This window comes from Mesoplodon densirostris, chromosome 16 (assembly GCF_025265405.1).
Source record: "Mesoplodon densirostris isolate mMesDen1 chromosome 16, mMesDen1 primary haplotype, whole genome shotgun sequence".
Taxonomy (NCBI): domain Eukaryota; kingdom Metazoa; phylum Chordata; class Mammalia; order Artiodactyla; family Ziphiidae; genus Mesoplodon; species Mesoplodon densirostris.
The window spans coordinates 72,859,739-72,886,566 of NC_082676.1; the positions used below are offsets into that span (position 1 = coordinate 72,859,739).

At 40.6% G+C, this 26,828-nt stretch overlaps 1 protein-coding gene across 1 annotated transcript in view; it reads right to left on the reverse strand.

Moving 5' to 3' along the window:
- Positions 1 to 17,314, reverse strand: part of FERMT1 (FERM domain containing kindlin 1) — a 58,189-nt gene extending 40,875 nt beyond the window's left edge. The window contains exons 1-3 of the mRNA XM_060120370.1: positions 17,225 to 17,314; positions 12,248 to 12,416; positions 9,934 to 10,167 (exon numbers count right to left, since the gene is read on the reverse strand). Of these exons, the coding sequence (XP_059976353.1) occupies positions 9,934 to 10,167; positions 12,248 to 12,398 (385 nt within the window). The 5' untranslated portion in view covers positions 12,399 to 12,416; positions 17,225 to 17,314. The remainder of the gene's footprint in view (positions 1 to 9,933; positions 10,168 to 12,247; positions 12,417 to 17,224) is intronic.
- Between the last annotated feature and the right edge of the window lie 9,514 nt (positions 17,315 to 26,828).

Consider the following 26,828-nt stretch of genomic DNA (forward strand, 5'->3'; position numbering starts at 1 on the left):
AACAGCTACTTTCATCCCCGAGGCAGACATGGTAGGTGCCCTGCCCACCCCTTGGCCATCACCATTTCAGTGCGCTCTGACTCCCTTCCAATGGCAGCTAGGGTGTGTCTCTCTACCCAAGGGCTTGCTCTGGATGCCAGAGTCCACACTGCTCAGATACAGCTGCAACAGGCCACATGAGTTCAGAGAATTAATGCTCCCCAAGAACAGCCCTCGATGACTCAGTGAGTGATGAGAATGGTGTATTAACACCCCAGCTCCCTTGCCCCTTGGGTGGCACAGCTCCAAGACATGTTCACACTGCCTCCCAGAGGTCCCCAGTTGCCCACAGTGTGACTTGATCAGTGATACTTGCTCATTAGTGGCCTTCTGTTCCCAGTCTCAGTTTCCCACTCCCAGACAGTGTTTCCTGGTATGACTTTCCAAATAAATAATATTTGTACTTGAATTCTTACCTCAGGTCTGCTTCTGGAGTACTCAAACTAAGAGGATAGTTCCCATTTTCCTCCATTAATCAAATATATTTATAACTGCCATTTCCAATCAGAACTGATAACTTTATAAACACACTGGGCTGCTATGATCTTAGGTAAAAGCCAAGGAATGTGGATGTTAGAGTTTCTGTGCAGCTTTCCTGGAGGTAAATGCCCTGATTCCATAGGTCCTCCTACCTCTTAATTCAAACACTGCTTGGTGCTGAGGCTGAGGCTGGCAATTGAGCTCGATTCCCTCCCAGTAACCAAGCCTGACTGTCAGGTTGCAACACACACCTGTGACCATTCCAAATGCATAATTTATACACAAAACCTGGAAATGAATCAAAATTTCCAGTGGAAGCTGTACAAACAAAACAAAACAAAACAAAACACTGATATCTCCAAGCCCAAGATTTGTGCCTTGTCTTTTCTTTGAGGGAAAAAATCATCCTATTGCTAAATTTGATTTAGTTTCAATTGGTCACATTTAAAAAGTGACTATTAGGGAATTCCTTGGTGGTCCAGTGGTTAGGACTCGGCCCTTTCACTGCTGTGGCCTGCGTTCAATCTCTGGTAGGGGAACTGAGATCCCGTAAGCCATGTGGCATAGGTCAAAAGAAAAAAAAAAGGGGTTATTAGAAATGCCAAGTTGAGCCCTTTAGAACTACCATGAAGGTGTAATCTGGAAAAGAAAAGAATGTATGAATGTTTCTGTTTATTTCAAAACTTCAAGTTTTTGGACCCAGCTAGAATGCGTGCTTCCAGTCCACTGTGGTGTGTGAAATGTAGAATTTTATTTACTCATTTACTCTGTTTTCAAATTTTCATTAGAATATTACTGAAAGCAAGGTGCCCTGTGCTTGTCATTTGCTCACCACGCATCAGGGACAATTCTGGAACTTATGTTTTGTAATGGAAGTTTCCATTCATTTGCTCAGTCAACAACCAGTTACTAGAGTTGAGGAAGGTGGTGGAAGAGTAAGACGCAGAGATCACCTTCCTCCCCACAGATACATCAGAAATACATCTACACGTGGAACTGCTCCTATAGAACACCCCCTGAACACTGATAGAAGACCGCAGACCTCCCAAAAGGCAAGAAACTGCCCACGTACCTGCGTAGGGCAAAAGAAAAAAGAAAAAACAGAGACAAAAGAATAGGGACGGGATCTGCACCAGTGGGAGGGAGCCGTGAAGGAGGAAAGGTTTCCATAAACTAGAAGCCCCTTTGTGGGTGGAGACTGTGGGGGGTGGAGGGGGGAAGCTTCGGAGCTGCAGAGGAGAGCGCAGCCACAGGGGTGCGGAGGGCAAAGCAGAGAGATTACCGCACAGAGGATCGGTGCCGACCGGCACTCACCAGCCCTAGAAGCTTGTCTGCTCACCCGCCGGGGCGGGCGGGGCTGGAGGCTGAGGCTCGGGCTTCGGTTGGATCGCAGGGAGAGGACTGACGGGGTGAACACAGCCTGAAGGCGTTAGTGCACCATGGCTAGCCGGGAGGGAGTCTGGGGAAAAGTCTGGACCTGCCGAAGAGGCAAGAGACATTTTCTTCCCTCTTTGTTTCCTGGTGCGCGAGGAGAAGGGATTAAGAGAGCTGCTTAAAGGAGCTCCAAAGACGGGTGCGAGCCGCGGCTGAAAGCGTGGACCACAGAGACGGGCGTGGGACGCTGGGGCTGCTGCTGCCACCGCCAAGAGGCCTGTGAGCAAGCACAGGTCACTATCTACACCTCACCTCCCGGGAGCCTGTGCAGCCCGCCACTGCCAGGGCCCCGTGATCCAGGGACAACTTCCCTGGGAGAACGTATGGCGCACCTCAGGCTGGTGTAACGTCACGCTGGCCTTTGCCGCCTCAGGCTCGCCCCGCACTCCGTGCCCCTCCCTCTCCCTGGCCTGCGTGAGCCAGAGCCCCCAAATCAGCTGCTCCTTTACCCCGTCCTGTCTGAGCGAAGAACAGACGCCTTCAGGCGACCTACACGCACAGGTGAGGCTAAATCCAAACCTGAACCCCGGGAGCTGTGCAAACAAAGAAGAGAAAGGGAAATCTCTCCCAGCAGCTTCAGGAGCAGCGGATTAAATCTCCAGAATCAACTTGATGTACCCTGCATCTGTGGAATACCTGAATAGACAACAAATCATCCCAAATTGAGGTGGACTTTGAGAGCAAGATATATTATTTTTTCCCCTTTTCCTCTTTTTGTGAGTGTGTATGTGGATGCTTCTGTGTGAGATTTTGTCTGTAAAGCTTTGCTTTCACCATTTGTCCTAGCGTTCTGTCTGTCCAGTTTTTTTTTTAAGTAAATTTTTTTTTCTTAATAATAATAAAAAATATTATTATTATTATTATTTTGCAGTATGAGGGCCTCTCACTGTTGTGGTCTCTCCTGTTGCGGAGCACAGGCTCTGGACGCTCAGGCTCAGCAGCCATGGCTCACGGGCTTAACCGCTCCACGGCATGTGGGATTTCTCCAGACCGGGGCACAAACCCATGTCCCCTGCATCAGCAGGCGGACTCTCAACCACTGTGCCACCAGGGAAGCCCATTAATAATTATTTTTTATTTTAATAACTTTATTTTATTTTATTTTATCCCCTTCCTTCCTTCCTCCCTCCCTCCCTCCCTTTTCTTCCTTCCGTTCATTCTTTCTTTCTTTCTTTCTTTCTTTCTTTCTTTCTTTCTTTCTTTCTTTCTACTTTTTCTCCATTTTATTCTGAGCCATGTGGATGAAAGGCTCTCGGAGCTCCAGCCAGGCATCAGTGCTGTGCCTCTGAGGTGGGAGAGCCAACTTCAGGACACTGGTCCACAAGAGACCTCCCAGCTCCATGTAATATCAAATGGCGAAAATCTCCCAGAGATCTCCATCTCAACAACAAGACCCAGCTTCACTCAACGACCAGCAAGCAACAATGTTGGACACCCTATGCCGAACATCTAGCAAGAAAGGAACACAACCCCACCCATTAGCAGAGAGGCTGCCTAAAATCATAATAAGGCCACAGACACCCCAAAACACACCAACAGACATGGACCTGCCCACCAGAAAGACAAGATACAGCCTCATCCACCAGAACACAGGCATTAGTCCCCTCAACCAGGAAGCCTACACAACCCACTGAACAACCTTAGCCACTGGGGGTAGACACCAAAAACAACAGGAACTACAAACCAGCAGCCTGCAAAAAGGAGACCCCAAACACAGTAAGTTAAGCAAAGCGAGAAGACAGAAAAACACAAAGCAGATGAAGAAGCAAGGCAAAAAACCACCAGACCTAACAAATGAAGAGGAAATAGGCAGTCTAACTGAAAAGGAATTCAGAGAAATGAGAGTAAAGATGATCCAAAATCATAGAATGGAGAAAATACAAGAAATGTATAACAAAGACTTAGACAAACTAAAGAGGAAACAAGCAACGATGAACAACACAATAAATGAAATTAAAAATACTCTAGAAGAGATCAATAGCAGAATAACTGAGGCAGAAGAATGGATAAGTGACCTGGAAGATAAAATAGTGGAAATAACTACTACAGAGCAGAATAAAGAAAAAAGAAGGAAAAGAACTGAGGACAGTCTCAGTGACCTCTGGGACAACATTAAACACACCAACATTCGAATTATAGGTGTCCCAGAAGAAGAAGAGAAAAAGAAAGGGACTGAGAAAATATTTGAAGAGATTATAGTTGAAAATTTCCCTAATATGGGAAAGGAAATAGTTAATCAAGTCCAGGAAGAACAAAGAGTCCCATACATGATAAATCCAAGGAGAAACCACGCCAAGACACATATTAATCAAACTGTCAAAAATTAAATACAAAGAAAACATATTAAAAGCAGCAAGGGAAAAACAACATATAACACACAAGGGAATGCCGATAAGGTTAACAGCTGATCTTTCAGCAGAAACTCTGCAAGCCAGAAGGGAGTGGCAGGGCGTATTTAAAATGATGAAGGAGAAAAACCTACAACCAAGATTACTCTACCCAGCAAGGATCTCATTCAGATTTGATGGAGAAATTAAAACCTTTACAGACAAGCAAAAGCTGAGAGAGTTCAGCACCACCAAACCAGCTTTACAACAAATGCTAAAGGAACTTCTCTAGGCAAGAAACACAAGAGAAGGAAAAGACCTACAATAACAAACCCAAAACAATTAAGAAAATGGGAACAGCAACATAAATATTGATAACTACCTTAAAAGTAAATGGATTAAATGCTCCCACCGAAAGAAACAGAGTGGCTGAATGGATACAAAAACAAGACCCATATATATGCTGTCTACAAGAGACCCACTTCAGACCTAGGGACACATACAGACTGAAAGTGAGGGGATGGAAAAAGATATTCCATGCAAATGGAAATCAAAAGAAAGCTGGAGTAGCAATTCTCATATCAGACAAAATAGACTTTAAAATAAAGACTATTACAAGAGACAAAGAAGTACACTACATAACAATCAAGGGATTGATCCAACAAGAAGATATAAAAATTGTAAATATTTATGCACCCAACATAGGAGCACCTCAACACATAAGGAAAATACTAACAGCCATAAAAGGGGAAATTCACAGTAACAAAATCATAGTAGGGGACTTTAACACCCCACTTTCACAAAAGGACACATCATCCAAAATGAAAATAAATAAGGAAACACAAGCTTTAAATGATACATTAAACAAGATGGGCTTAATTGATATTTATAGGACATTCCATCCAAAAACAACAGAATACACATTTTTCTCAAGTGTTCATGGAACATTCTCCAGGATAGATCATATCTTGAGTCACAAATCAAGCCTTGGTAAATTTAAGAAAAGTGAAATCATATCAAGTATCTTTTCTGACCACAATGCTATGAGACTAGATATCAATTACAAGAAAAGATCTGTAATAAATACAAACACATGGAGGTGAAACAATACATTACTTAATAACCAAGTGATCACTGAAGAAATCAAAGAGGAAATCAAAAAGTACCTAGAAACAAATGACAATGGAGACACAACAACCCAAAACCTATGGGATGCAGCAAAAACAGTTCTAAGAGGGAAGTTTATAGCAATACAATCCTACCTTAAGAAACAGGAAACATCTCGAATAAACAACCTAAACTTGCACCTAAAGCAATTAGAGAAAGAAGAACAAAAAAACCCAAAAGTTAGCAGAAGGAAAGAAATCATAAAAATCAAATCAGAAATAAATGAAAAGGAAATGAAGGAAACGATAGCAAAGATCAATAAAACTAAAAGCTGGTTCTTTGAGAAGGTAAACAAAGTTGATAAACCATTAGCCAGACTCATCAAGAAAAAAAGGGAGAAGACTCAAATCAATAGATTTAGAAATGAAAAAGAGGAAGTAACAACTGACACTGCAGAAATACAAAGGATCATGAGAGATTACTACAAGAAACTCTATGCCAATAAAATGGACAACCTGGAAGAAATGGACAAATTCTTAGAAATGCACAACCTGCCGAGACTGAACCAGGAAGAAATGGAAAATATGAACAGACTAATCACAAGCACAGAAATTGAAACTGTGATTAAAAATCTTCCAACAAACAAAACCCAGTACCAGATGGCTTCACAGCTGAATTCTATCAAACATTTAGAGAAGAGCTAACACTTATCTTACTCAAATTCTTCCACAATATAGCAGAGGGAGGAACACACCCAAACTCATTCTAAGAGGCCACCATCACCCTGATACCAAAACAAGACAAAGAGTCACAAACAAAGAAAACTACAGGCCAATATCACTGATGAACATAGATGCAAAAATCCTCAACAACATACTAGCAAACAGAATCCAACAGCACATTAAAAGGATCATACACCATGATCAAGTGGGGTTTATTCCAGGAATGCAAGGATTCTTCAATATACACAAATCAATCAAGGTGATACACCATATTAACAAATTGAAGGAGAAAAACCATATGATCATCTCAATAGATGCAGAGAAAACTTTCAACAAAATTCAACACCCATTTACGATAAAAACCCTGTAGAAAGTAGGCATAGAGGGAACTTTCCTCAACATAATGAAGGCCATATATGACAAACCCACAGCCAACATCGTCCTCAATGGTGAAAAACTGAAACCATTTCCACTAAGATCAGGAACAAGACAAGGTTGCCCACTCTCACCACTCTTATTCAACATAGTTTTGGAAGTTTTAGCCACAGCAAGCAGAGAAGAAAAAGAAATAAAAGGAATCCAAATCAGAAAAGAAGAAGTAAAGATGTCACTGTTTGCAGATGACATGATACTCTACATAGAGAATCCTAAAGATGCTACCAGAAAACTACTAGAGCTAATCAGTGAATTCGATACAGTAGCAGGATACAAAATTAATGCACAGAAATCTGTGGCCTTCATATACACCAATGATGAAAAATCTGAAAGTGAAATTAAGAAAACACCCCCATTTACCACTGCAACAAAAAGAATAAAATATCTAGGAGTAAACCTACCTAAGGAGACAAAAGACCTGTATACAGAAAATTATGAGACAGTGATGAAAGAAATTAAAGATGATAGAATTAGATGGAGAGATATACCATGTTCTTGGATTGGAAGAATCAATGTTGTGAAAATGACTCTACTACCCAAAGTAATCTACAGATTCAATGCAATCCCTATCAAACTACCACTGGCATTTTTCACAGAACTAGAACTAAAAATTTCACAATTTGTATGGAAACACAAAAGACCCCGAATAGCCAAAACAATCTTGAGAACGTAAAATGGAGCTGGAGGAATCAGGCTCCCTGACTTCAGACTATACTAGAAAGCTACAGTAATCAAGACAGTATGGTACTGGCACAAAAACAGAAAGATAGATCAATGGAACAGGATAGAAAGCCCAGAAACAAACCCACGCACATATGGTCACCTTATCTTTGATAAAGGAGGCAAGAATATACAGTGGAGAAAAACAGCCTGTTCAATAAGTGGTGCTGGGAAAACTGGACAGCTACATGTAAAAGTATGAAATTAGAACACGCCCTAACACCATACACAAACATAAACTCAAAATGGATTAAAGACCTAAATGTAAGGCCGGACACTATCAAACTCTTAGAGGAAAACATAGGCCGAAGGCTCTATGAGATAAATCACAGCAATATCCTTTTTGACCCAGCTCCTAGAGAAATGGAAATAAAAACAAAAATAAACAAATGGGATCTAATGAAACTTAAAAGCTTTTGCACAGCAAAGGAAACCATAAACAAGACCAAAAGACAACCCTCAGAATCGGAGAAAATATTTGCAAATGAAGCAACTGACAAAGTCTTAATCTCCAAAATTTATAAGCAGCTCATGAAGCTCAATAACAAAAAAACAAACAACCCAATCCAAAAATGTGCAGAAGGCCTAAATAGACATTTCTCCAAAGAAAATATACAGACTGCCAACAAACACATGAAAGAATGCTCAACATCATTAATCATTAGAGTAATGCAAATCAAAACTACAATGAGATATCATCTCACACCAGTCAGAATGGCCATCATCAAAAATTCTAGAAACAATAAATGCTGGAGAGGATGTGGAGAAAAGGGAACCCTCTTGCACTGTTGGTGGGAATGTAAATTGATACAGCCACTATGGAGAACAGTATGGAGGTTCCTTAAAAAACTAAACATAGAACTACCATACGACCCAGCAATCCCACTACTGGGCATATACCCTGAGAAAACCATAATTCAAAAAGGGTCATGTACAAAAATGTTCATTGCAGCTCTATTTACAATAGTCAGGACATGGAAGCAACCTAAGTGTCCATCAACAAACGAATGGATAAAGAAGACGTGGCACATATATACAATGGAATATTACTCAGCCATAAAAAGAAACGAAATTGAGTTATTTGTAGTGAGGTGGCTGGAACTAGAGTGTCATACAGCGAGAAGTAAGTCAGAAAGAGAAAGACAAATACTGTATGCTAACACATATATATGGAATCTAAGGGGAAAAAAAAAGAAAAAGAATAAATGTCATGAAGTACCTAGGGGTAAGATGGGAATAAAGACACAGACCTACTAGAACATGGACTTGAGGATATGGGGAGGGGGAAGGGTAAGCTGTGACAAAGTGAGAGAGTGGCATGGACATATATACACTACTAAACGTAAAATAGATAGCTAGTGGGAAGCAGCCACATAGCACAGGGAGATCAGCTAGGTCGTTTGTGACCACCTACAGGGGTGGGATAGGGAGGGTGGGTGGGAAGGAGATGAACGACCAAAGAGATATGGGAACATATGTGTATGTATAACTGATTGACTTTGTTATAAAGCAGAAACTAACACACCATTGTAAAACAATTTTACTCCAATAAAGATGTTAAAAAACAAAACAAAAAACAAAACAAAAAAACAAACAACCAGTTACTAAGCAGTTGGTGTGTGCCAGGCATTCTCCTAGGTGTTAGGAACACAGACATGTTCAAGAAATGGTTCTGTCTTCACCTTATTTAATACTATAACAGCCTGCAGTACCCAACATTGGCACTCTCAATCCTGTGTACACTATTATACTTTTTCCTTTTTTTCTCCACTACCTATCTCCTTGTCACATCTTATTTTTTACATGATTTACTTTCTGTCTCTGTATGCTACAATGTAAGCTCAAGGAGGGCAGAGATTTTGGGCTATTTTTATTGCTTAACCCATCCCTAGCACTCATCCCAGTGCCTGCCAAACCAATACGTATATATTTGTTGAAGGAATGAATGAGCAGTTTACAGTTTAATTGGGAGATAGATCACTCACTTGCATACTGTATATACTGTGTTCAAATACTAAATCTTTGCCTTGGAACTCGAGAATATACATACACACTTTCAAAAAACATAAAATAAGAACACATTCCTGACCCAGGGTTTGCTCCTATTATGGAAGTCCCAGGAAGAAGAAATGGTTTGGACAGTGTTGTCTCTAATGGCTGTTAAAGTTTCTGATCCATAAGTGTACTTTTCTGCTTAAAATAAACTCCACAAATGATGTTTGTGGACAGAGTTATTTACTGGAGCCAAATGTTTGGGAAGCAATTAAGACACTGCATCACCATTATCTCAAAAACAATAAAGATGCATTGGCTCTATGGTGATAATAATTTAATGGAACTCTTTTTTTTGTCTTAAATATAATGATGATTTCAGTATGGCTTAGAGAAATGAGTTTTGGGGGGAAAATCTTAATGGGGTTGTCTCTTCTGTTTACAAATCTCTTTGAAATAGTTTTAAGCTTTGGGGAAGTGAATCTGATTTATTCCAATAATGTTCCGTTTGGTTTAACTTCACTAAATGGCTAAAGTCTCCAGAACTGGGCTCGAAAAGTATGCTCCTAATAAGGGACATGTTCTGTAAAGCCAACTGCTTGTGGACAGAAGTGTTCGTATTTTCCTGTCCTCCTCTGCTGAGAGTCCAGGGGGCGCAGGCGCCTGCGGGAACTCACTCAGGGCTCTGCAGATGTCGCTGACCGCTCTGAAGACCACGGCCGAGAAGCTGACTCGCAGTCGCACTGTCTTCACATTGGGCAGGCGGAGGCGAAGCATTTTATGCTGAGGGGTGAAGAGAAGCTTTGCATCTGCCTGGACCCCACATTTGTCCAGGGTCCAGTGCGTTTTCAGAAGCCAGCAGTGCTTCTGTTCCCACCAAAGTGCAAAGTCTGACCAGTCCTGGGCTATGTCTGCAAGAACGGAGAACACAGTGCAGTAAAGTGAGAGTGAGCACTCGCACCCCAGAGTCAAGTCCCTTGTGTGCAAAACTGAAGCCAACGCTGGTCTTCAGCTCCCACCTCCTCCTACAACACAAGGTTTCATCATTCTTGGCTTCTTATCAAAGTCCCTAAGGCGGGGCAGGTAGAAGACAGACTAAACCTTACCTTCTTTATATTTAAATACTATGGAATGAAGAGAAACATACAATTTTTGTTCCTGATGAAATACTAAAGTTATTTTCTCCCAAGTCCCTTGGTGCCATGGTCCTTTCTGGGAAGGTCAGAAGTATCACCTCTGTTTAACCAAGATTATTTCTCTAATAGAAATGAATCCTTCCACAAGGGAATATCAACAGCTCCCAATCAAATTCCACGCAGAAGTACTGGGAAGCTGACATTTCACTCTTCTCAGGAATGTCCATCTCTTATTAGTTCCACCATATTCCCAGTTTCCAAAGTATTTACACTGAAATCAGAGCTGAATATTTTCTCTCTTAATGGTAGCATCAACATTGAATTCTTCCCCTTCTTCAATGCCCCTTGGCATCTAGGTTGAATCTTTCCCCTTTGCCAATGTTAGAGTCAATATTCAATCTTTTATTTTGCTATATTAAGAGCCACCGGTATTTTTATTTACTTAAAAAATAGTTTCCCCCTCTTTCTTTCTCTCTATTTAAATTAGAAAACCTTTCTCTCAGTGCTATTAGAAGTATAAATGCTATAACTATTTTGGAAAGTCCTTTTCAGCAATTTTTCTCTGAGCTATATACCCATTAGACATGCATGTACTATATAGACCAAAAGACAGGTACTAGGGCTTCCCCGGTGGCACAGTGGTTGAGAGTCCGCCTGCTGATGAAGGGGACACGGGTTCGTGCCCCGGTCCGGGAAGATGCCACATGCCGCGGATCGGCTGGGCCCATGAGCCATGGCTGCTGAGCCTGCGCGTCCGGAGCCTGTGCTCCACAATGGGAGAGGCCACAACAGTGAGAGGCCCACATACCGCAAAAAAAAAAAAAAAAGACAGGTACTATCTGTAAAAGCCCCCAAATGGAAACAATCCAAATATCTATCAACAGGTAAATGGATAAATTGTGGCATAATCATACAATTGAATATTATACAGCAATGAGAATCAATGAACCCAAACTATATGCAATAGCATGGTTAAATCTCACAGACATAATGTGGCAGGAAAGAAAGCAGATGCCTAAGAGTATATTATCCTGTATAATTCCACTTATATACAGTTTGCAAACAAGTAAAATTATCCCTATGGAGTAAGAATTCAGGATAGTGGTTACCCTTGGTGGGGGAGTGGCTGGGAAGGGTTAGGTGTGGGACTTGGGTGGGGGAACAGGTAATGTTCTCTTTCTTGATCTGGGTGGTGGTTATATGACTGTGAAAATTCACTGAACAGTACACTTATAATAAGTGCACTTTTCTATACGTGTATGATACTCCAATGAAAGCTTACTTAAAAATACTTTATATCACTAGTGTAAATGATAAGCTAACATCTGTGGTCTTAAGTAGAAGACAAAAAATAAATACAAAGAAAATAGAACATTATTAAATTCTAGGTACCTCATGTTGACTCGTGATGTGAAGACTCTGACCCTGAAGATTTCTTTCCTTGTTTTAAACAGGGTGAGTAGCAAATGGTGGACAATGTTAAAAGACATATTGGCACCAGGCTGCCTGCATCACGGAGCAATCAAGCATTAACAGAGAATCACACAATAATCTAAGGCCCCAGGTGTGGTCTAAAGTCTCCATGGAAGGGGTCCCGTTCTTGTGCAAATAGGTTTTTACACCTACTGGGGAGATTTAGTTTGCCACCAAAGACTCAAATTTTCATATTGGGGGTCAGAGGGTGGTTTGGGCTCCTTCAGGTCTTCCCATTTCTCTTCCTCTTGCAGGCAGGGGCCATTACAAGATGGATGATCAAAAAAATTTAGATGGTCAGACAATCCAGTTCAGCCATTTAGTGGTGATGCAACAGAGAGGGTTTCAAATGTAGAGAAACCATAAAGAAGCAGCAACTTACTGATCTGTTCCACTAACTTGAGCATCACTCCCCCAATGTGCAGGTCTCCAGACACTCTCAGTGTGACGTCCTTCTGCTCCTCTTCATTTGGATGGTCAACTTGGATCACGAGCTCCCAAGAAGCAGACGCAAAGTCACTGGATGAGAGCATTGTGGCAAATGCAGGTGTCTTTGTGTAAAAAGTCAGACAGATCAGAAGGAGACTGGGACTCGCCAAGCAGACCTTGCAGAGCAAAACTTTTTTCCCCCCATTTTAGCCCCCTCTTCAAAAATGCTGCAGGGTTCCTGATATTAAATTCAGCGTCTTAACTTTAAAGACAAAAAGTCTTATAAAAATGATCTCAAGCCTTCTAAATTTATGTACTTCACTTTTCCACACTCCCAGGTCCACCTGGCTATTTTCTGTGCCTGCACAGTGCATCCATCCCTCTCTACTGACTTTTCTTGACCTTCTCTGAACTATTTTAGCAATAGGCAGCAAATCATGACAATCCTTGACAATTTAAAAAAATCAACTTTATTGAAGTATAATTTGTATACAATAAAATGCATTGAATTTAAATGTACACTTTGATGTATTTTGTTGTATGCAAATTATACCTCAATAGAACTGATTTAAAAAAAGGAAATTAAAATCTTTATCTTGGGACTTCCCTGTTGGTGCAGTGGTGAAGACTCAGTGCTCCCAATGCAGGGGGCCCGGGTTCGACCCCTGGTCAGGGAACTAGATCTCACATGCATGCCACAATGAGTTTGTATGCTACAACTAAGGAGCCAGTGAGCTGTAACTAAGGAGCCCTTGAGCCGCAACTAAGGAGCTTGCCTGTTACAACTAAGACCCAGCACAACCAAATAAATAAATATTAAAAAATATTTATCTCTAATGTATATACATATGTATTATTACATTCCTCCCATAAATACTGATGATATCTTCTGGTATGAAAATTCAAAAAATAAAAATAGAGCAAAATTGTTTCTATTTTAGCCATATAAGGTAGTTTATCTTAAACACATAGAGAAGCAGGTCATTAGTTATTGCCACATATTTGATTTACTTGAATAACCGTTTTATATCATATAGAGGTTGATAAACAAGTGTATCAATTAAGTTTTTGGATACACCTTTAGCAACAGATTTAAAACAGGAGTGACAGACATACAAACCCACTCTTCAAAGTACAGTTAGGGGTGAGAACTTGAAACCCATAGTGTTCTCCTCATTGGAGGAACTATGATGAAAGAAGCTAAGCAGTATCAGAACTGAGTGTTGTGGGGGTAATAGGAACACTTGGATTCCAAATTGGCAGAACTTAAAAATGTCAGCTCTCTCTTAAATAGAAAGCAAATGATACTACCTCTCCTGGCTATTTTAAGATTTAAAATAAAAATCAGTCATTTAAGTGATAACAAATGTTTTTCACTTTGCTCGGTAAAGACAGCTTATGAGAAATCTATGTTTTCATAAGGCCTGTTTTTGAGAAACATCTGTGCATGCAAACAGCCCAGGAGAGGGCTTCTCTAATGGAAAGTGCACACGAACCCTGAGAACCTTATTAATATGCAGATTCTATTCAGCAGGATCTTATTAACATGCAGGTTCTAGTCAGCAGGTCTGGGGTGGATGTGGAAACCCTGCATTCATAACAAGCTCCAGCTAATGCTGGTCTTCCTCTCACACCCTCAAATTGCAACAGTCACTTGAAAAATTAGCTCCAGGACTCATTTCCTCCCTTCAAACTAACTAGATCACTTATTAAGCCAGGACTATGGTGACCTCTGAGAAGGTCTGCAGAAAGTGGGCATAGAGGGAACGTACCTTAACATAATAAAGGCCATATATGATAAACCCACAGGTAAAATCATACTCAATGGTGAAAAGCTGAAAGTATTTCCCTCTAAGATCAGGAACAAAACAAGGATGCCCACTCTAGCCACTTTTATAGAACATAGTATTGGAAGACCTAGCCACAGCAATCAGACAAGAAAAAGAAATAAAAGGAAGCTAAATTGGAAAGGATGCAGTAAAACTGTCACTGTTTGCAGATGACATGATACTATACATAAAAAATCCTAAAGATGCCACCAGAAAACTACTAGAGCTCATCAATGAATTCAGTAATGTTGCAGACCACAAAATATATATATAGTAATCTGTTGCATTTCTATACATGAACAATGAATTATCAGAGAAATTAAGGAAACAATCATATTTACCACTACATCAAAAAGAATAAAATACCTAGTAATAAACCAACCTAAGGAGGTAAAAGATCTATACTTGGAAAACTATAAGACACTGAAGAAAGAAATTGAAGACAACACAAACAGATGGAAAGGTATACCATATTCATGGATTAGAAGAATTAATATTGTTAAAATGACCATACTACCCAAGGCAATTTATAGAGTCAATGCAATCTCTATCAAAATAGCAAGAGCATTTTTCACAGAACTAGAACAAATAATTTTAAAATTTGTATGGAAACATGAAAGACCCTGAATAGCCAAAATGATCTTGAAAAAGAAGAACAGAGCTGGAGGAATCATGCTCCCATGACTTCAGACTATACTACAAAGTTACAGTAATTGAAACAGTATAGGACTGGCATAAAAACAGACACAGATCAATGGACTAGAACAGAAAGCCCCAAAATAAACCCACACACTTGTCAATTAATCCACAACAAGGGAGGCAAGGATATACAATGGAGAAAAAACAGTCTCTTCAATAAGTGGTGCTGGGAAAACTGGACAGCTACATGTAAAAGAATGAAATTAGAACACTCTCTAACAACATATACAAAATAAACTCAAAATGGATTAAAGACCTAAATATAATCAGAAACCATAAAACTCCTAGAAGAAACCGTAGGCAGAACATTCCTTGACTTGAATTGTAGCAATATTTTTTTTGGATCTGTCTCCTAAAGCAAATGAAATAAAAGCAAAAATAAACAAATGGGACCTAATCAGACTTAAAAGCTTTTGTATGGCAAAGGAAACCATAAACAAAATGAAAAGACAACCTATGGAATGGGAGAAAATATTTGTAAAAGATGTGAAAGACAAGGGATTAATTTCCAAAATATACAAACAGCTTATACAGCTCAAGTAAAAAACAAAAACAAAAGCAAAAACAACACAACCCATTCAAAAAATGGGCATAAGACCTAAACAGACATTTCTCCAAAGTAGACATATAGATGGCCAACAGGCACAGGAAAAGATGCTCAACATGTTAATCATCAGGAAAATGCAAATTAAAACCACAGTGAGATATTGCCTCATAGCTGTCAGAATGGCTATCATCAAAAAGACTACATATAACAAATGTTGGCAAGGATGTGGAGAAAAGGGAACCCTCCTACACTGTTGGTGGGAATGTAAATTGGTGTAGCCACTTTGGAAAACAGTATGGCGTTTTCTCAAAAAACTAAAAATAGAACTACCACATGACCCAGCAATTACACTCCTGTGTATATATCAGAAACAAAACAAAACAAAACAAAACAACTGAAAACACCAATTAGAAAAGATACCTGCACTCCAATGTTCATAGCAGCATTATTTACAATAGATATGGAAGCAACTTAAGTGTCCATCAACAGATGAGTAGATAAAGAAGATGTGGAATGGAATATTAGCCATAAAAAAATAATGAAATTTTGCCATTTGCAACAGCATGGATGGACTTGGAGGGTATTATGCTGAGTGAAATAAGTCAGACAGAGAAATACAAATACTGTACAATATCACTTATATGTGGAATCTAAAAAAATAAAACAAACTAGTGAATATAACAAAAAGGAAACAGACTCACAGGTATAGAGAACAAACTAGTGGTTACCAGCGGGGAGAGGAAAGGGGGGAGGGGCAAGATAGGGATAGGAAATTGAGGTACAAACTATTATGTATACAATAAATAAGCAGCCAAAACTAACAACATTGTAAAGCAATTTTACTCCAATAAAATTTTTTTTTAAATAAAATAAACTACAAGGATATATTGTATAACTCTTAAAACTCTGAGCTAAACTCTCAGTACCTTCACTAAGCATTCCTACTAACATAAATCTTTCCCAGTGAGGACACAATAAAGATAATTCTTTCATAGACAAACTCATAACACGCCATTGAAGTATTTGACTTTAAGATCCTTACAATTTCTAAAATGCTATGATTTAAGGTTTTGTTATTTAAAATGTTTTGTACATAAAGAAAATAACCTTACTTTTAAGGTGACTCCTTACTGCTTGTTTCGTGAGCAATCAGACAGAAGGTTTTTTCTTTTCCTAACCTGGGCAATCAAAACACTTCTCATTTAGGCAATAAATGGTGATTCCCTTACAACGAAATTCTGGGTAAAATTAGGCAATCTGGTTTCCCCACATTCCTCTCCTATCTTTTCTGCGCCTTTTTGAGCGAACTTCTCACGTTCAGCAAGCTGTTACTTGTTGAGGGAAGCACATCTAAGTTAAAGACCAGAACAAGAAGCAAAGCGCACCGCCAGACCTGCCTTCCTCTGGGGAGGCCCAGTTGCCCACTTCCTCGGGTCCTTTATAGAAAAATCAATCAAGAAAGACAGACAGACGCAGGCAGGCAGACAGAGAGAAAGACGGGGGGAAATAGACCCAACGCTTCCCCTGGAAGATCAGAGAGTGAGTGGGTCCGAAGGCCTCTGGCCTGTCTTTTGCCAGCTCTGCAGGGTCCTGAGGCCCAGAGGAGTGTGGTGGGTGGGTAGAAACCTGCCCCCTACCCTCATAAAGGCAGTACCCGCGGCTGGACGGAGAGTTTACTTTGCGCAGCCAGATACGCAAGGACGGAGAAGGTGGTCACAAGCCGAGGACGCGGTTTTTATTTCAGCAGCCATTTAAGTGCAAGAGGCTGTAGAAAGACAGGGGCGGGGGTCTAGGGAACCAGCGGTGCCCATCGCAGCCTCCCCTCCCCGCCTGGTCCCGGCCCCTCGCCACCCACCTCCTTTCCGGAGCCTGCGGCGTGCGGAGTCGCTGCCCCCTGGAGACCCGGCCAGAGGCCACTGCGGCCGAGCAAGGGGCGCGCGGTGGCGGCAGCTGCTCCGCGAGGTTCGGCTGGCGAGGGCTGCGCGCGGACCTGCCACCTAGACTGGCGCCCGCCTCCGCCGCCCAGTCTCCGCCCCGCGCGGCCCCCGGGGCCAGGCCGGTCAGCACAGCGGGCAGGCGGCTGCACGCCCAGCCCCCGCCTGCCAGGTCCCGCTGCTCGGGGAGGAGGCGCTCCGCAGACTTTACGGGCAAAGGGTGGTCGCCCGGCTACCGCGCTGCGAGAGGGCGGGGAGACCCCGGCGGAGGCTCAGCCCCGTGCCCCTCTTGCGACCTCTCATCCTGCCCACCCTCCCTTAGACCGCCTCCAGTTTCCCGGTTCCCCGAGGCCCGCCCAGGACTAGCCCGGTGATTAAGGTCCTGCTACTTCCCCGCCCGCAGGGTGTAACAGTCACTCACACCCCGGGGTGCGTCCACGCGCCAGGAGCCCCGGCTTCAGGCGGGAACAACCGCCTCCCCTCTAGAGAGCCTGGAGGACCTGTGGTCGCCAGGTGGAAGAAACAAAAGCGGTTCATCTCTGAGTAAGAGGGTGGTGTAAACCCCTGAGAAGGGTGAGGCACTCCAAACATGCACGATGGAAGACCCTGGGGGAACCCAAGGCCCCGCCCCTCGCGGAAGTCTGGGTGGCTCACCTCACATTCACCACCCAGCCCTCCGCTCACCCTCCTGTTGGATTCACACCCGAAGGGAGCAGGAAGAGTGTGTGTGACCTTGGGGAAGTTACGCAACCTCTCCAAGCCTCCTTCGCCCAAATTACACACTTTTGTTGAGTGTTTACTATGCACCTGGCCTGGGGTTGAGCTTTGAGGATACAGTGGTTATAAAATAGACAGGAAATTATAGTTTTCTCAGCTGTAAAATGGGTAAAGGGATGGAATTCCCACCACCAGAATTGCATTCAGTCCATGGAGGAGTTTTATGCAGTATAACAGTCTTTAGCGATTTTTGTCAAGTACATAAAGCTTTTGATAACTTAAATTTTAATTTAAGATGTTGTAAAATTTAGAAGTGGAATCTTTGTTTTGCTTGGACTTCACCATATTCAGCCATTATTATGGTTTTGAAAGTACTTTACATTTAATTTTAAAAGGTCAGTTGAACAACCGTCAGCAAATATGGGATTTTATATTTGAAATGATTAAAAAATTTGAAACTGAATTTCCGAATTTGGTAGTTTGTCAACTATAGGAAAGTGGTCAGCTGTCATCTGGTCTGACTTCCCTGCATGCCTAATACCAACTGAGCAAATATGCACTTATTTGGGGCAGAAGGTGTCTAAGACTTGCTTTCTAGAGACTGTGCATGGTTGATTAGACCATAGACTGTCTTCAGGATCTTGGATATGATCATGAAGCAGTAACAGCTTTCTTTACGCCAAATTGGTTTTCCATTTTAGTTGAAAATATCTGGATTGCACTAAAGAATTTAACTGGTTTTAACCTTTCTGCTTGGCCTAAATTCTTTTTTAAGCTTTTTAATGGAAATATTATATATTTATACGCAAGAACACAAATCATAAATATACAGCTGATGAATTTTCACATACTGAACACACCTGGGTAATGAAATTCCAATCAAGAAACAGGACATTGCCAGTCCCCAGAAGCCCCCTAATCCCACCTTTTAGTTACTACCACCCCTCACCAAGAGTAACCATTATCCTGACTTCTAATCCTCAGATGGGTTTTGCTGATGTTTGTACCATACATAAATGGAATTGGATGATGTATGCTATTTTGTGTCTGGTTTCTTTTGTTCAACATTATATTTTTTAGTTCCATCCATATTGAATGTCCTAGGCTTTTTTTTTTTTTACTACCTAGTTATTATTGTGATGCAGGTCCAACTCATCCCCTAAGGTTCTAGTTTAGAAGTGTATTAAAAAGTATATTCTAGACTTCAAAATTTCATACATATATAAACAAGTAATACTCGCCTTAATCCCTCTTAAAAAACAAGCAGAATCAACACTTTGAGTCTGTTATTTAATCCATATATACTCATCAAGCAATGAACAAGCTTATTTATTCATACAGTGGCTGACACTGTATAACTGTGAGCTAGACACCAAAACTAGTGCTGAGAATGCTCAGATTAGGCACAGACTTTATCTTCGTATCATGATACGATGCGAACAAATACAGAGGAGGGATGTGTACCTCTCCCGGGTGTGTACCTCTCCCAGTTGTGTGGCGTGGTGGGGAGTATGAGAAAAGGCTTCATAGAGGAGATGGGTTTTGAGATGGAATTGGAAGATTTAGTTGCCTATAATAACCTGTAGTCTCTAGAAAAATGTTTTAAGGTATTTTTTAGTTAGCAGATAGTTATTGTACTTCAAGAGATGTATTCCCTGATCTTAAAAATTTCCATGTTCATGGTGCAAATATTGAAACAATAACTATTATCAGATACTTATATATGGCAAAGCTGACCTGAGAATCATTACCCTCAATAGGTAAGTTAGTCATGTTTGCATTATCATGTGGGATATGAGTGTGTAACAGAAAAGAACAAACCTGAAATGTACATGATAGCCCATTCTCCAGGCTCTGCCTCCCTTTAAAGACATAACACTTCTCATTCATGTAGAGATCAAATGTTGTGGAACAGAGGTTTACAGGAACATGTTGACCTGACCTACATGGATAGCTGCAAGCACAAAGGATTCCAGCACCAAGAAGTTTGAAACAACCAGCCACACTGCTCCTCTTTTACTGTAAAAGAAGCCTGGATTCTAACTCCAGGAAGATGGTTCTTTGGGACATTAGTATACCATCTTCTTAGTCTGCTGGCTTTCTAAGTAAATTCACTATTCCTTGCACCAATAGCTTGTTTCTCGATTTATTGGCCTGTCATATGGCGAGCAGTATGAGCTTGGTAATAAATACATTGGAGTGGCTGAGAGATGTGGCCATGTTCTTAATCGCTGAACAGAAAAGGGAAATACAGCTGTAGAGGGCCTTTGACCATCCTGGCTACTTCAACCTGTGAAGCACAAGTGACTTTCTTCCTCTAACACCTTTCTATTTCCACCACATGAGCCCTAAAAGTTTAAAAAATTCTTTATAATTAACTTAGAGAGAATGAGAAAGCTGCTAGAAGGGGAAAAGAGGTGTTTTTTCTGGATTGATTATTTTATTTGACAAAACACATAGGTCTTTACCCAATGTAAACTTCTGTGTTGCACATTCAGCTTATAAACATTCTGCAAGTCTGGCAACTAAGAAATGACAAGAGTCACCGAAAATGTATTTTTGTTTTCACTGAGTCCTTGGGACTCAGCAGTTGTGTTCATGTTTGTGGACATCGTGTTCTATTGAGTGCAAAGAAGCAGAATGTGCCTACTATAGCTACACCTTCCTTTCCAGCTGTACAAATAATGAACACTTTCTATGCCCAGGCAAGTTCTAAAATGTTCTCCCTGACAGGGTAAAGAGGTGTGTCTTGACGTATCAACAGGCACTGGATGAAGAAGTGTGCTCCTTTGCTCTCAAAGGAGGCCTTGCTCCTTGCTGTTGAGAGTGAGAGGAGCAAGAAAGAAGGTGCCTCCCTCCCTCACTTCCCCTCCTACTTTCTTTCTTCTTCCTTCCTTAGCATCCATCTCAATCAAAGGGTACAAAAGAATATACACTGATAATTAAGTCTTGGTCCTCTTCTGATAATGAAGTTCCCTTCCCCGGAGAAAACTGTTACTATTTCCTCTTGAACCTTCCGGAGATAGTCTTTGTGCATAGACTATTTAACTTTTATATGGTAGTATTCTACACATATTTTTTTCTGTGTTTTGTTTTCTCACTTTAAAATATCTTAGTTATCGTAGTGGACATCATTCATATTCATGGCTGCCTACCACCCTTGGAAAGTCCTCTTTACACATTTGTAGAAATTCTTATGTTATTATTTCAGTCTAGAAATCAGAGCTCAAATTCTCAACCTCCCTTGCGGCTAGGGCACAGGCCTATGACCTAGACCCTTTCGCTCGGGCACACACAGACACACCTTTAATTTGGAAGTGAGTGAGATGCAAAGACAAGATGTACCTGAGGTTTCCATCTGATAATCATAGGCAAGACTCATTGATGGATTATAAAATAAGTGAGTAAAAGTATGTTGAGAAACAGAATATTTGTAGTCTCAGAATATCTCCCTATAAAGTATTTGTCAATTACATAGGGAAAGAAACATAGTCACTTCAGAGTAGAGAAAACTGGCAGTTATCACCTTAATCAAGTGATCAAAATGAACATCATCTGTAATAATACATATTGACCTCACACACCTGAGAAGACACAGCATCACTTCTGTAGTATTCTTGCCCAACATATAGAACCTCAATTTTATCATGAGAAAATGTCAAACCCAAATTGGAAGATAGTTTATGAAATAAGTAGTTAATATTTTTCAGAAGTGAGAATGAGAGACAGAAAAATTGAGAGACTGTGTCAGATCAGAGGAGACTAAAGTGACAACTAAATGCCATGTGCGATCCTGGATTTAGTCCTGGAATGGAGAGCAGACATTGGTGGGGAAGGCCTGGGAAATATGAACAGTGTGGTAGGTTAGTTAATAATATTACTTCAGTACTAATTTCCTGGTTTCCATAAGTGTATTGCGGTTATGTACAAGGGTAGACAAGTTCTCTGTGTACCATTTTTGCAACTTTACTATAAGTCTAAAATTATTCAAAGTGAGGAAGAGGAGGAAGGTGGTGGCAGGAGCATGTTCTGACCCTGAAGCAACTCACTAAGAGGATGAGGAGGGTTCAGGGTTCTGGATTCAGCTATGACCTCCAGTGAGGATGGGGAGAAAAGCCCATGTACAGATCGTTGTTTGTTGTAACCCAGAGTTTTCAAACTAGATTGGGGTTTGGGGCCCATGTCTGGTATTTATACCAGACAGTGAATTTATAGCATGTGAATTTATAGCATGAATTTATAGTGAATTTATAGCATGTGGTTCAGGATTTGAAAACTGACAAATTTGGGTTCACCTGTTGGTACTGCTGACACAACAGATCACAGGGCTTGGGCATGTTTTAGGTCTGGATCTCTGATGAAACAGATCTCTCTGATCTCAGTTTCTGGTTCTGTAAAATGGGAGTAATAATACCCATCTTGTAAGGTGCTGTGAAATGAGAGAATGTTCCTGAAGCACAGAGCACAGAGCCTGAAACATGGAAAATGTTCAATAACTTTATTTATTACTAGAGTAATAAGTAAATAAGAAAGAGTGGGGTGTTCTCTGGGAAAGAGGAGGAATTGGAGACTCTGAGACTGTTGCATCTCATCCCAGTGAGGTAAGACTGTGCTCACCTCTTCTCCTTTCTTGCTCACAGGTAAGGGACCAAAGAAGGGGAGGAATTGTCACTTAGGTGAACCTGTAGGAATTTATTAACTTTTTCAGACTGCAGCACAGGGAAAATGTGACAGTTTACACCCAGGTTAGCAGGAAAAGGGTCACAGTGAGCTCTTTCTAAATCCCAGTGCAGGTGTAAAGTGCTCTAGAAATATTGGAATGATTTCTGTCCTACTTTCTTGTAATATATGTTCAGTAAACACTAGCTATTATTATAGTAGCAGGTGTGATTTTGAAAAATCCAGAATGCTGAGTGTGAGAATGGTCATGGTCCTTTATTTTTCTAAATCTAACTTCATATTTTGATTTTTGGTTAAAGATAGTTGATTGGCAACGCATACTTATCTTTCCTTCCTGCTGACTCCCTGCTAAAATTATAGTATAGGAATAAAAAGGTATAAACCTACAATGACAAAGGTTAACAGGAGAAAGGCCATCAGCCAATAAGAGATTTCAAGATTTCCTAGAAGATAGAAAATTGAAGAAGAAATTGTTAGTAATGAAGCAGAATAGTGAAATCCATAGTCTAGGAGTGAAAATGGGAATGTAACTGAGGCTTTCTAGAATATTCCCAGAGAAACTCAAGTCCTGGAAATGCCAGGTGTGACAGAAAGTGGATATGAAATGTGTTGTCAAAAACAAGGGAATGAATAGAAAGTCTCTATAAAGAATAGTCAGTCCCCTCATTGTCACATTCAGGGTAAGTATATGGCTGCGAGATCTCCACCCTGCGGCCCCAAATCCAGAGGGCTCTGCTCCTTAGAAGTTAAATGTTTCCGAGCTTCCCTGGTGGTGCAGTGGTTAAGAATCTGCCTGCCAATGCAGGGGACACAGTTTCGAGCCCTGCTCCGGGAAGATCTCACATGAAGTGGAGCAACTAAGCCCATGCGCCACACCTACTGAGCCTGCACTCTAGAGCCAGCGAGCCACAACTACTGAGCCCGAGTGCCACAACTACTGAAGCCTGCACACCTAGAGCCTTTGCTCTGCAAAAGAGAAGCCACCCAATGAGAAGCCCTTGCACCGCAACGAAGAGGAGCCCCCGCTCGCCGCAACTAGAGAAAAGCCTGCGCACAATAACAAAGACCCAAGGCAGTCAAAAATAAAATATATAAATTTATTTAAAAAAAAAGTTAAATGTTTCCTTTGAAAAGGTTACTTGGTATAAAGGCCAACTCCCCACTCAATTACCCTAGAGCAAAGCGTATCAGTGAAACCTCCCAAATAGATTAAAAAAACTATATCCTCATTCTCAAATGCTATCAAACATTTAAGGAAATCCTCCAATATGAGAGAGAAACAAACTTTAAAAAATCCTTTTTTATTTTATTTTACTTATTTTTTCCAGTTTTATTGAAGTAATTTACATGAGAAAATTTAACACAAAAAAAATGAGTAAAAAGATAAGAAACCTAGAGGGTCAATACAAGAGAAGAGCAAAAATACAGTGGGGTAAACTATCACAGAAATAATGTGAGAAACTGCCCAGAAGTGAGGAACATGAACTTCCAGTTTAAAGAGTTTACTGGATACCTATCAAATAAATAAGAGATAGCTACACCAAAGTACAGCATTGTGAAATGTAAGATCACTGTGGAAATATAAAAAACCTAAAAGCTTTTAGGAAGAAAAAACAGCTTATCTACAAAAGAACCCAAATGGACACTCTATACCCAGTCAGACCATCAATCAAATATGTTTCAGACATGCTGGGACTCAGAAAATTTAATTCTCACAAAACCTGTCTTAGAAATGTTCTCAAAATGAGCTCTAGAAAACAAGGAAGTGAATCAAGAGAGAGGAAGACCTAGGATGCAGGGAACAGTAGATCCAATCCAGAAAAGCAAAAGAGAATTGACTGCCCTGGGAGGAGGCCTCTGGGGCAAAAGAAGACATCGTAGAATATCTGATGTTATGAGAAATTTGGGAAAAGATTTGGGATATGGTAAAGGAAAGTAGGGCAAGAAAAAATAAACTCATTTAGAAAATTCAGGAAAGCAAATGGATGTGAAAAAGGAAATATAACTTTTTCAATTAAAAAAATTAATCTGTAAACAAAGCAAATAAGACTTAATTATAGTTATGAAACAGAATGTAAACATTGTCAGTGTGATATAATAAGAAAGATATTTGGTCTTTATCCGGTTCCTGACACACAGTTTTTAAAACCCTTGGGATTTCCTGAGTGATAAGGGTGACAGGAGTGTCTTTCATTGTAACTGGTGACTCTTGGCAGGGCCCTGGATAGCCTCAGGCTGGGGGCTGCTTGCCAGAAAGACCAGGCCTTGATTAAAATCTTGGAACTTTCAGTACTACCCTCTAATCATTAGGAGCCGGAGTTTGAGTTAATCACCAACTGCCACAATCATGCCTATGTATTGAAACCTCCATAAAAACCCTTTAGTGATGGGTTTTGGAGAGCTTCTGAATTGGTGAACACATCCACATGCTAGGAGGGTGGTGCACCCCAACTCCACAGGGACAGAGGCTCCTGCACTTGCCCCCCTTCTGGACCTCATGCTCCGTACTTCTTCATCTGCCTGTTCATTTGTATCCTTTCTTATTAACTGGAGTAGTAAATACAGTGTTTTTTCTGAGTTCTGTGAGTCTTTCTAGCAAATTATCGGGCACTGAGGGAGAGGGATTGTGGGAACCCATGACTTTGTAACCAAGTCAGACAGAGTACAGGCAACTTGGGGATGCAATTCTTGGAACTGGCATCTGAAGTGAGGGCAGTCTTGTGGGACTGAGTTCTTAAACCTGTGGGGTCTGCCGCTACTCCAGGTGGCCAGTGTCAGAATTGCACTGACTTGAAGAGCACCCAATTTATGTCTGAGAATTTAGAGAATTGGTTGGGGAAAAAGCCCTCCAGTCAACCTCAACAATGCAAAAATAAAGGCACAGGTGACAGAATTTGAGGGTGGAAGAAAGAAAGAATAGATGAAGGCAAATGTTAGAGGTGCTAAAAGCCTCATGTTACATTATGGGATGCCAAAAGATATGGCTGATAAACAAGTAATCTAGGTTTTAGTACATTACTTGAAGTAAAAAAAGTAACCAAGAGAAGAATTAAAATAAAAATAAGTCTAAATGTACCTGTATTGGGAGGTGGGAGTTTTGTAAGAGAATTTAATACTCATCTATTACACGTGGAATTCCACAGAGGATGTGTAAAATTGGTAAATTGAGAATTAGTAGTAGAAACATATTATATACAGTTGATTCTTATTATTCATGAGAATTATGTTCTATAAAGTTGCCACAAACACTGAATTAGCCCATAACGAACCATTGCTCCTAGGGAAAATATGTGCAGACACACACACACACACACACACACACATACATATCTCACATAGATCATAATTTTTTTTTTCTTTTTTTTTTTACAGCTTACCCTTCCCCCTCCCCATATCCTCAAGTCCATTCTCTAGTAGGTCTGTGTCTTTATTCCTGTCTTACCCCTATGTTCTTCATGACAATTTTTTTCTTAAATTCCATATATATGTGTCAGCATACAGTATTTGTCTTTCTCTTTCTGACTTACTTCACTCTGTATGACAGACTCTAGGTCCATCCATCTCATTACAAATAGCTCAATTTCATTTCTTTTTATGGCTGAGTAATATTCCATTGTATATATGTGCCACATCTTCTTTACCCATTCATCCGATGATGGACACTTAGGTTGTTTCCATCTCCGGGTTATTGTAAATAGGGCTGCTATGAACATTTTGGTACATGTCTCTTTTTGAATTATGGTTTTCTCAGGGTATATGCCCAGTAGTGGGATTGCTGGGTCATATGGTAGTTCTATTTGTAGTTTTTAAAGGAACCTCCATATCGTTCTCCATAGTGGCTGTACCAATTCACATTCCCACCAGCAGTGCAAGAGGGTTCCCTTTTCTCCACACCCTCTCCAGCATTTATTGTTTGTAGATTTTTTGATGATGGCCATTCTGACTGGTGTGAGATGATATCTCATTGTAGTTTTGATTTACATTTCTCTAATGAGTAAAGATGTTGAGCATCCTTTCATGTGTTTGTTGGCAGTCTGTATATCTTCTGTGGAGAAATGTCTATTTAGGTCTTCTGCCCATTTTTGGATTGGGTTGTTTGTTTTTTTGTTATTGAGCTGCATGAGCTGC